Source organism: Mytilus trossulus, chromosome 14 (genome assembly GCF_036588685.1).
Source record: "Mytilus trossulus isolate FHL-02 chromosome 14, PNRI_Mtr1.1.1.hap1, whole genome shotgun sequence".
Taxonomy (NCBI): domain Eukaryota; kingdom Metazoa; phylum Mollusca; class Bivalvia; order Mytilida; family Mytilidae; genus Mytilus; species Mytilus trossulus.
The window spans coordinates 345,710-358,209 of NC_086386.1; the positions used below are offsets into that span (position 1 = coordinate 345,710).

At 47.0% G+C, this 12,500-nt stretch overlaps 1 protein-coding gene across 1 annotated transcript in view; it reads left to right on the forward strand.

Annotated features, from left to right (window-relative positions):
- The first annotated feature begins 11,480 nt into the window (after nucleotides 1–11,480).
- Nucleotides 11,481–12,500, forward strand: part of LOC134696852 (proteoglycan 4-like) — an 82,049-nt gene continuing 81,029 nt past the window's right edge. Inside the window, exon 1 of the mRNA XM_063558807.1 lies at nucleotides 11,481–11,489. Coding sequence (XP_063414877.1) covers nucleotides 11,481–11,489 — 9 coding nt within the window. The remainder of the gene's footprint in view (nucleotides 11,490–12,500) is intronic.

Genomic DNA, 12,500 nt, shown 5'->3' on the forward strand with positions numbered 1-12,500 from the left:
CCCTAACCCTAACCCTAACCCTAACCCTAACCCTAACCCTAACCCTAACCCTAACCCTAACCCTAACCCTAACCCTAACCCTAACCCTAACCCTAACCCTAACCCTAACCCTAACCCTAACCCTAACCCTAACCCTAACCCTAACCCTAACCCTAACCCTAACCCTAACCCTAACCCTAACCCTAACCCTAACCCTAACCCTAACCCTAACCCTAACCCTAACCCTAACCCTAACCCTAACCCTAACCCTAACCCTAACCCTAACCCTAACCCTAACCCTAACCCTAACCCTAACCCTAACCCTAACCCTAACCCTAACCCTAACCCTAACCCTAACCCTAACCCTAACCCTAACCCTAACCCTAACCCTAACCCTAACCCTAACCCTAACCCTAACCCTAACCCTAACCCTAACCCTAACCCTAACCCTAACCCTAACCCTAACCCTAACCCTAACCCTAACCCTAACCCTAACCCTAACCCTAACCCTAACCCTAACCCTAACCCTAACCCTAACCCTAACCCTAACCCTAACCCTAACCCTAACCCTAACCCTAACCCTAACCCTAACCCTAACCCTAACCCTAACCCTAACCCTAACCCTAACCCTAACCCTAACCCTAACCCTAACCCTAACCCTAACCCTAACCCTAACCCTAACCCTAACCCTAACCCTAACCCTAACCCTAACCCTAACCCTAACCCTAACCCTAACCCTAACCCTAACCCTAACCCTAACCCTAACCCTAACCCTAACCCTAACCCTAACCCTAACCCTAACCCTAACCCTAACCCTAACCCTAACCCTAACCCTAACCCTAACCCTAACCCTAACCCTAACCCTAACCCTAACCCTAACCCTAACCCTAACCCTAACCCTAACCCTAACCCTAACCCTAACCCTAACCCTAACCCTAACCCTAACCCTAACCCTAACCCTAACCCTAACCCTAACCCTAACCCTAACCCTAACCCTAACCCTAACCCTAACCCTAACCCTAACCCTAACCCTAACCCTAACCCTAACCCTAACCCTAACCCTAACCCTAACCCTAACCCTAACCCTAACCCTAACCCTAACCCTAACCCTAACCCTAACCCTAACCCTAACCCTAACCCTAACCCTAACCCTAACCCTAACCCTAACCCTAACCCTAACCCTAACCCTAACCCTAACCCTAACCCTAACCCTAACCCTAACCCTAACCCTAACCCTAACCCTAACCCTAACCCTAACCCTAACCCTAACCCTAACCCTAACCCTAACCCTAACCCTAACCCTAACCCTAACCCTAACCCTAACCCTAACCCTAACCCTAACCCTAACCCTAACCCTAACCCTAACCCTAACCCTAACCCTAACCCTAACCCTAACCCTAACCCTAACCCTAACCCTAACCCTAACCCTAACCCTAACCCTAACCCTAACCCTAACCCTAACCCTAACCCTAACCCTAACCCTAACCCTAACCCTAACCCTAACCCTAACCCTAACCCTAACCCTAACCCTAACCCTAACCCTAACCCTAACCCTAACCCTAACCCTAACCCTAACCCTAACCCTAACCCTAACCCTAACCCTAACCCTAACCCTAACCCTAACCCTAACCCTAACCCTAACCCTAACCCTAACCCTAACCCTAACCCTAACCCTAACCCTAACCCTAACCCTAACCCTAACCCTAACCCTAACCCTAACCCTAACCCTAACCCTAACCCTAACCCTAACCCTAACCCTAACCCTAACCCTAACCCTAACCCTAACCCTAACCCTAACCCTAACCCTAACCCTAACCCTAACCCTAACCCTAACCCTAACCCTAACCCTAACCCTAACCCTAACCCTAACCCTAACCCTAACCCTAACCCTAACCCTAACCCTAACCCTAACCCTAACCCTAACCCTAACCCTAACCCTAACCCTAACCCTAACCCTAACCCTAACCCTAACCCTAACCCTAACCCTAACCCTAACCCTAACCCTAACCCTAACCCTAACCCTAACCCTAACCCTAACCCTAACCCTAACCCTAACCCTAACCCTAACCCTAACCCTAACCCTAACCCTAACCCTAACCCTAACCCTAACCCTAACCCTAACCCTAACCCTAACCCTAACCCTAACCCTAACCCTAACCCTAACCCTAACCCTAACCCTAACCCTAACCCTAACCCTAACCCTAACCCTAACCCTAACCCTAACCCTAACCCTAACCCTAACCCTAACCCTAACCCTAACCCTAACCCTAACCCTAACCCTAACCCTAACCCTAACCCTAACCCTAACCCTAACCCTAACCCTAACCCTAACCCTAACCCTAACCCTAACCCTAACCCTAACCCTAACCCTAACCCTAACCCTAACCCTAACCCTAACCCTAACCCTAACCCTAACCCTAACCCTAACCCTAACCCTAACCCTAACCCTAACCCTAACCCTAACCCTAACCCTAACCCTAACCCTAACCCTAACCCTAACCCTAACCCTAACCCTAACCCTAACCCTAACCCTAACCCTAACCCTAACCCTAACCCTAACCCTAACCCTAACCCTAACCCTAACCCTAACCCTAACCCTAACCCTAACCCTAACCCTAACCCTAACCCTAACCCTAACCCTAACCCTAACCCTAACCCTAACCCTAACCCTAACCCTAACCCTAACCCTAACCCTAACCCTAACCCTAACCCTAACCCTAACCCTAACCCTAACCCTAACCCTAACCCTAACCCTAACCCTAACCCTAACCCTAACCCTAACCCTAACCCTAACCCTAACCCTAACCCTAACCCTAACCCTAACCCTAACCCTAACCCTAACCCTAACCCTAACCCTAACCCTAACCCTAACCCTAACCCTAACCCTAACCCTAACCCTAACCCTAACCCTAACCCTAACCCTAACCCTAACCCTAACCCTAACCCTAACCCTAACCCTAACCCTAACCCTAACCCTAACCCTAACCCTAACCCTAACCCTAACCCTAACCCTAACCCTAACCCTAACCCTAACCCTAACCCTAACCCTAACCCTAACCCTAACCCTAACCCTAACCCTAACCCTAACCCTAACCCTAACCCTAACCCTAACCCTAACCCTAACCCTAACCCTAACCCTAACCCTAACCCTAACCCTAACCCTAACCCTAACCCTAACCCTAACCCTAACCCTAACCCTAACCCTAACCCTAACCCTAACCCTAACCCTAACCCTAACCCTAACCCTAACCCTAACCCTAACCCTAACCCTAACCCTAACCCTAACCCTAACCCTAACCCTAACCCTAACCCTAACCCTAACCCTAACCCTAACCCTAACCCTAACCCTAACCCTAACCCTAACCCTAACCCTAACCCTAACCCTAACCCTAACCCTAACCCTAACCCTAACCCTAACCCTAACCCTAACCCTAACCCTAACCCTAACCCTAACCCTAACCCTAACCCTAACCCTAACCCTAACCCTAACCCTAACCCTAACCCTAACCCTAACCCTAACCCTAACCCTAACCCTAACCCTAACCCTAACCCTAACCCTAACCCTAACCCTAACCCTAACCCTAACCCTAACCCTAACCCTAACCCTAACCCTAACCCTAACCCTAACCCTAACCCTAACCCTAACCCTAACCCTAACCCTAACCCTAACCCTAACCCTAACCCTAACCCTAACCCTAACCCTAACCCTAACCCTAACCCTAACCCTAACCCTAACCCTAACCCTAACCCTAACCCTAACCCTAACCCTAACCCTAACCCTAACCCTAACCCTAACCCTAACCCTAACCCTAACCCTAACCCTAACCCTAACCCTAACCCTAACCCTAACCCTAACCCTAACCCTAACCCTAACCCTAACCCTAACCCTAACCCTAACCCTAACCCTAACCCTAACCCTAACCCTAACCCTAACCCTAACCCTAACCCTAACCCTAACCCTAACCCTAACCCTAACCCTAACCCTAACCCTAACCCTAACCCTAACCCTAACCCTAACCCTAACCCTAACCCTAACCCTAACCCTAACCCTAACCCTAACCCTAACCCTAACCCTAACCCTAACCCTAACCCTAACCCTAACCCTAACCCTAACCCTAACCCTAACCCTAACCCTAACCCTAACCCTAACCCTAACCCTAACCCTAACCCTAACCCTAACCCTAACCCTAACCCTAACCCTAACCCTAACCCTAACCCTAACCCTAACCCTAACCCTAACCCTAACCCTAACCCTAACCCTAACCCTAACCCTAACCCTAACCCTAACCCTAACCCTAACCCTAACCCTAACCCTAACCCTAACCCTAACCCTAACCCTAACCCTAACCCTAACCCTAACCCTAACCCTAACCCTAACCCTAACCCTAACCCTAACCCTAACCCTAACCCTAACCCTAACCCTAACCCTAACCCTAACCCTAACCCTAACCCTAACCCTAACCCTAACCCTAACCCTAACCCTAACCCTAACCCTAACCCTAACCCTAACCCTAACCCTAACCCTAACCCTAACCCTAACCCTAACCCTAACCCTAACCCTAACCCTAACCCTAACCCTAACCCTAACCCTAACCCTAACCCTAACCCTAACCCTAACCCTAACCCTAACCCTAACCCTAACCCTAACCCTAACCCTAACCCTAACCCTAACCCTAACCCTAACCCTAACCCTAACCCTAACCCTAACCCTAACCCTAACCCTAACCCTAACCCTAACCCTAACCCTAACCCTAACCCTAACCCTAACCCTAACCCTAACCCTAACCCTAACCCTAACCCTAACCCTAACCCTAACCCTAACCCTAACCCTAACCCTAACCCTAACCCTAACCCTAACCCTAACCCTAACCCTAACCCTAACCCTAACCCTAACCCTAACCCTAACCCTAACCCTAACCCTAACCCTAACCCTAACCCTAACCCTAACCCTAACCCTAACCCTAACCCTAACCCTAACCCTAACCCTAACCCTAACCCTAACCCTAACCCTAACCCTAACCCTAACCCTAACCCTAACCCTAACCCTAACCCTAACCCTAACCCTAACCCTAACCCTAACCCTAACCCTAACCCTAACCCTAACCCTAACCCTAACCCTAACCCTAACCCTAACCCTAACCCTAACCCTAACCCTAACCCTAACCCTAACCCTAACCCTAACCCTAACCCTAACCCTAACCCTAACCCTAACCCTAACCCTAACCCTAACCCTAACCCTAACCCTAACCCTAACCCTAACCCTAACCCTAACCCTAACCCTAACCCTAACCCTAACCCTAACCCTAACCCTAACCCTAACCCTAACCCTAACCCTAACCCTAACCCTAACCCTAACCCTAACCCTAACCCTAACCCTAACCCTAACCCTAACCCTAACCCTAACCCTAACCCTAACCCTAACCCTAACCCTAACCCTAACCCTAACCCTAACCCTAACCCTAACCCTAACCCTAACCCTAACCCTAACCCTAACCCTAACCCTAACCCTAACCCTAACCCTAACCCTAACCCTAACCCTAACCCTAACCCTAACCCTAACCCTAACCCTAACCCTAACCCTAACCCTAACCCTAACCCTAACCCTAACCCTAACCCTAACCCTAACCCTAACCCTAACCCTAACCCTAACCCTAACCCTAACCCTAACCCTAACCCTAACCCTAACCCTAACCCTAACCCTAACCCTAACCCTAACCCTAACCCTAACCCTAACCCTAACCCTAACCCTAACCCTAACCCTAACCCTAACCCTAACCCTAACCCTAACCCTAACCCTAACCCTAACCCTAACCCTAACCCTAACCCTAACCCTAACCCTAACCCTAACCCTAACCCTAACCCTAACCCTAACCCTAACCCTAACCCTAACCCTAACCCTAACCCTAACCCTAACCCTAACCCTAACCCTAACCCTAACCCTAACCCTAACCCTAACCCTAACCCTAACCCTAACCCTAACCCTAACCCTAACCCTAACCCTAACCCTAACCCTAACCCTAACCCTAACCCTAACCCTAACCCTAACCCTAACCCTAACCCTAACCCTAACCCTAACCCTAACCCTAACCCTAACCCTAACCCTAACCCTAACCCTAACCCTAACCCTAACCCTAACCCTAACCCTAACCCTAACCCTAACCCTAACCCTAACCCTAACCCTAACCCTAACCCTAACCCTAACCCTAACCCTAACCCTAACCCTAACCCTAACCCTAACCCTAACCCTAACCCTAACCCTAACCCTAACCCTAACCCTAACCCTAACCCTAACCCTAACCCTAACCCTAACCCTAACCCTAACCCTAACCCTAACCCTAACCCTAACCCTAACCCTAACCCTAACCCTAACCCTAACCCTAACCCTAACCCTAACCCTAACCCTAACCCTAACCCTAACCCTAACCCTAACCCTAACCCTAACCCTAACCCTAACCCTAACCCTAACCCTAACCCTAACCCTAACCCTAACCCTAACCCTAACCCTAACCCTAACCCTAACCCTAACCCTAACCCTAACCCTAACCCTAACCCTAACCCTAACCCTAACCCTAACCCTAACCCTAACCCTAACCCTAACCCTAACCCTAACCCTAACCCTAACCCTAACCCTAACCCTAACCCTAACCCTAACCCTAACCCTAACCCTAACCCTAACCCTAACCCTAACCCTAACCCTAACCCTAACCCTAACCCTAACCCTAACCCTAACCCTAACCCTAACCCTAACCCTAACCCTAACCCTAACCCTAACCCTAACCCTAACCCTAACCCTAACCCTAACCCTAACCCTAACCCTAACCCTAACCCTAACCCTAACCCTAACCCTAACCCTAACCCTAACCCTAACCCTAACCCTAACCCTAACCCTAACCCTAACCCTAACCCTAACCCTAACCCTAACCCTAACCCTAACCCTAACCCTAACCCTAACCCTAACCCTAACCCTAACCCTAACCCTAACCCTAACCCTAACCCTAACCCTAACCCTAACCCTAACCCTAACCCTAACCCTAACCCTAACCCTAACCCTAACCCTAACCCTAACCCTAACCCTAACCCTAACCCTAACCCTAACCCTAACCCTAACCCTAACCCTAACCCTAACCCTAACCCTAACCCTAACCCTAACCCTAACCCTAACCCTAACCCTAACCCTAACCCTAACCCTAACCCTAACCCTAACCCTAACCCTAACCCTAACCCTAACCCTAACCCTAACCCTAACCCTAACCCTAACCCTAACCCTAACCCTAACCCTAACCCTAACCCTAACCCTAACCCTAACCCTAACCCTAACCCTAACCCTAACCCTAACCCTAACCCTAACCCTAACCCTAACCCTAACCCTAACCCTAACCCTAACCCTAACCCTAACCCTAACCCTAACCCTAACCCTAACCCTAACCCTAACCCTAACCCTAACCCTAACCCTAACCCTAACCCTAACCCTAACCCTAACCCTAACCCTAACCCTAACCCTAACCCTAACCCTAACCCTAACCCTAACCCTAACCCTAACCCTAACCCTAACCCTAACCCTAACCCTAACCCTAACCCTAACCCTAACCCTAACCCTAACCCTAACCCTAACCCTAACCCTAACCCTAACCCTAACCCTAACCCTAACCCTAACCCTAACCCTAACCCTAACCCTAACCCTAACCCTAACCCTAACCCTAACCCTAACCCTAACCCTAACCCTAACCCTAACCCTAACCCTAACCCTAACCCTAACCCTAACCCTAACCCTAACCCTAACCCTAACCCTAACCCTAACCCTAACCCTAACCCTAACCCTAACCCTAACCCTAACCCTAACCCTAACCCTAACCCTAACCCTAACCCTAACCCTAACCCTAACCCTAACCCTAACCCTAACCCTAACCCTAACCCTAACCCTAACCCTAACCCTAACCCTAACCCTAACCCTAACCCTAACCCTAACCCTAACCCTAACCCTAACCCTAACCCTAACCCTAACCCTAACCCTAACCCTAACCCTAACCCTAACCCTAACCCTAACCCTAACCCTAACCCTAACCCTAACCCTAACCCTAACCCTAACCCTAACCCTAACCCTAACCCTAACCCTAACCCTAACCCTAACCCTAACCCTAACCCTAACCCTAACCCTAACCCTAACCCTAACCCTAACCCTAACCCTAACCCTAACCCTAACCCTAACCCTAACCCTAACCCTAACCCTAACCCTAACCCTAACCCTAACCCTAACCCTAACCCTAACCCTAACCCTAACCCTAACCCTAACCCTAACCCTAACCCTAACCCTAACCCTAACCCTAACCCTAACCCTAACCCTAACCCTAACCCTAACCCTAACCCTAACCCTAACCCTAACCCTAACCCTAACCCTAACCCTAACCCTAACCCTAACCCTAACCCTAACCCTAACCCTAACCCTAACCCTAACCCTAACCCTAACCCTAACCCTAACCCTAACCCTAACCCTAACCCTAACCCTAACCCTAACCCTAACCCTAACCCTAACCCTAACCCTAACCCTAACCCTAACCCTAACCCTAACCCTAACCCTAACCCTAACCCTAACCCTAACCCTAACCCTAACCCTAACCCTAACCCTAACCCTAACCCTAACCCTAACCCTAACCCTAACCCTAACCCTAACCCTAACCCTAACCCTAACCCTAACCCTAACCCTAACCCTAACCCTAACCCTAACCCTAACCCTAACCCTAACCCTAACCCTAACCCTAACCCTAACCCTAACCCTAACCCTAACCCTAACCCTAACCCTAACCCTAACCCTAACCCTAACCCTAACCCTAACCCTAACCCTAACCCTAACCCTAACCCTAACCCTAACCCTAACCCTAACCCTAACCCTAACCCTAACCCTAACCCTAACCCTAACCCTAACCCTAACCCTAACCCTAACCCTAACCCTAACCCTAACCCTAACCCTAACCCTAACCCTAACCCTAACCCTAACCCTAACCCTAACCCTAACCCTAACCCTAACCCTAACCCTAACCCTAACCCTAACCCTAACCCTAACCCTAACCCTAACCCTAACCCTAACCCTAACCCTAACCCTAACCCTAACCCTAACCCTAACCCTAACCCTAACCCTAACCCTAACCCTAACCCTAACCCTAACCCTAACCCTAACCCTAACCCTAACCCTAACCCTAACCCTAACCCTAACCCTAACCCTAACCCTAACCCTAACCCTAACCCTAACCCTAACCCTAACCCTAACCCTAACCCTAACCCTAACCCTAACCCTAACCCTAACCCTAACCCTAACCCTAACCCTAACCCTAACCCTAACCCTAACCCTAACCCTAACCCTAACCCTAACCCTAACCCTAACCCTAACCCTAACCCTAACCCTAACCCTAACCCTAACCCTAACCCTAACCCTAACCCTAACCCTAACCCTAACCCTAACCCTAACCCTAACCCTAACCCTAACCCTAACCCTAACCCTAACCCTAACCCTAACCCTAACCCTAACCCTAACCCTAACCCTAACCCTAACCCTAACCCTAACCCTAACCCTAACCCTAACCCTAACCCTAACCCTAACCCTAACCCTAACCCTAACCCTAACCCTAACCCTAACCCTAACCCTAACCCTAACCCTAACCCTAACCCTAACCCTAACCCTAACCCTAACCCTAACCCTAACCCTAACCCTAACCCTAACCCTAACCCTAACCCTAACCCTAACCCTAACCCTAACCCTAACCCTAACCCTAACCCTAACCCTAACCCTAACCCTAACCCTAACCCTAACCCTAACCCTAACCCTAACCCTAACCCTAACCCTAACCCTAACCCTAACCCTAACCCTAACCCTAACCCTAACCCTAACCCTAACCCTAACCCTAACCCTAATTAGCAGCACGACCTGTGGCTACATGGTTGGCTACATAAAAGTGGTGGTGGGCCAGGGTTAAGGAAAATCCCCAGGGGGTTGGGGCCGTTTTTGAAGTTAGATCTAAGTACCCCTATTTGAGAAATATCCACCCAAAAGGGGTTATCCTGGGCCTTCCTAATTTTTAGCTGTTGGCTACCAAACTCTACCGCAAACCCTGATGGGTTCCGATAAAGGGTTAGAAATTTTAAAAGGGGCACTTTTGGATTAGCTGAAGAAGCTACAGTTTGAGCCCGAAACGCCCTTAACCCTGTCCCCGAAAATGGGGGGTGGGGTATCAAAAATAGACATTCTCAGTCATATACTAGTAAGTGGGTATACCAGGACAACGATCATAATTCTTATGTAGATTTTCCACTAAGTCACTTTTGTATTTCTTAAGGTATCGCTCTGAAATTTTTGCCCAACGTTTGTCACTATGCTAATCCTATTTGTGCCAAATATCATCAAAACCCTATCTCTATTTTTTTTTTTTTTGATGTTTGTTCGTTTTCTCGGTATGACAGTCCAAATAGCGGTAATGGCTACTTTACTTTTCTAAAGAGAAAATAAGTATAACTGAATTTATTTTCTATTTCAGTCGTTTATACGCGACAACATGAATCAATACATCATAATAACTGTACAAACTTATTATCCTGATGTGTTTTGTCCTATTACCCCTAATAATGTATTTTGTTATATTGTCTATAGGGTACCTCAGGACTGTCGTTACCTTATTTAGTCATTCTGCTGAAGGACGTCGATGGTTACAGACATAAAAGGTTAGTCCCTTATTTTTTTGCTAACTTTTTTGTTTCTTGATAGATTTTGATAACAAAAATTGGAAAAATTAGCAAACAGGTTACTCTATTTTTTCAAATAAAGACATCTACCCAGAAAAAATATGCAAGACCAGGAAAATTAATTAAAGTAACTAAACACTCGCTAATTAGTATGCATTATATGTGAAATGACGTATAATTTTCGTCATAAAGTTTGACATGTAAGGCCAATTTTGATTGGTCAATTTGTCCGTCAGTCTGTTACTTGCACTTTCTTCATTTTCCGTCTCATTTTGAATTTACGGATGCTTAAATATTTTCAAAACCAGAACTTTGATGTGCCAGATTTTAAGTTACTCGGTCGAGCATAAAATGCAACTTTTACGTCCGTCCGTCCGTTGATTGGAATATTTTTTCATTTCATATCATTAGTCATTTGATTAACAACAAACCAAACATATTCAGTATTTTTTTTCTTTTTCAGAGAAAGAATCACCCCACCAATTTTTTTTCTTTCTAGTGTGTTTTTCTTTTGTTTTTAAGTGTCATGAATTCTTTTCCTCTGGTTTTTTTTAGTTTTGTAAATTCTGAAGACTACATTTCGGCCTTTGATTTTTGTACAGTCAAAAACTATAAATTAAGTTCTGTTTCTGGTAAAAATCATCTCTTACTTTATTCTATTGAAACCTTTTTTTCTTTAAAAAATTTCCTAGTATCAAAGAACAAACATTTTACCTATCATTTTCTCAACAACTACCAGAACCAGTCTTTGGTGGGGTGGTGAATTTTTCGAAATGGTTAATGTGAGTATAAATCTAAAAATCTATAGGGGGGTTGAGGAAATGTACACGTGACAACAGTACACACTAAAAACACATTAATACTAACTTGACTTTCATTCTACGAATGAGAAACAGTAAAAAATACCGCTGAAAAGTGCATGCAAAGGGTCAAAACTATAAAAATGATCAAAAAATATTTTCAAGTTAGAAAAAATATTACTATTTTACTCATATATGAAAATAATTTTAAAGTAATAGTTCAGAATATCAAAACATCCGTTATTGTTAGTCATTGCAACCTTAAAACATAAAAAAATCTTAAAACATAAAAAAATATGTATCCATGTTAGCTATTGCTGTCATTATTGTAGCCATTTACCGCGAAATGTAACCAATTACCGCATATGAAGTAGCCAAATACCGCAAGAAAGTAGCCAACTACCACAAGCGAGTATCCATATACCGCTGTGGTAGTCGGCTACATACTTGCGGTAGTAGGCGACATATTTGAGGTAAACGGCTACTTTCCTGCGGTAAATACATAGATCTTGCGGCAATTAACTACATTTTTTGTGGTAAATGGTTACATTTTGCGGTAATTGACTACATTTTTTGTGGTAAATGGTTACATTTTGCGGTAAATTACTACATTATTGCGGTAATAAGGCTACAATGTATCCATTACCGCAATGATGTAGTCGTCTACCGCAGCGGTATATGGCTACTTAAATGCGGTAATGGATACATTGTAGCCTTTACCGCAATTATGTAGCCGATTACCGCAGGCGGTGGTTGGCTACTTAAATGCGGTAATGGATACATTGTAGCCTTTACCGCAATGATGTAGCCGATTACCGCAGGCGGTGGTTGGCTACTGAAATGCGGTAATGGATACATTGTAGCCTTTACCGCAATGATGTAGCCGTTTACCGCACCTCAGTAGCCATTTACCGCGAATCAGGTAGCCAATTACCGCAAAAAAGTAGCCAAATACCGCAAAAAAGTCACCAATTACCGCAAGAAAGTAGCCAA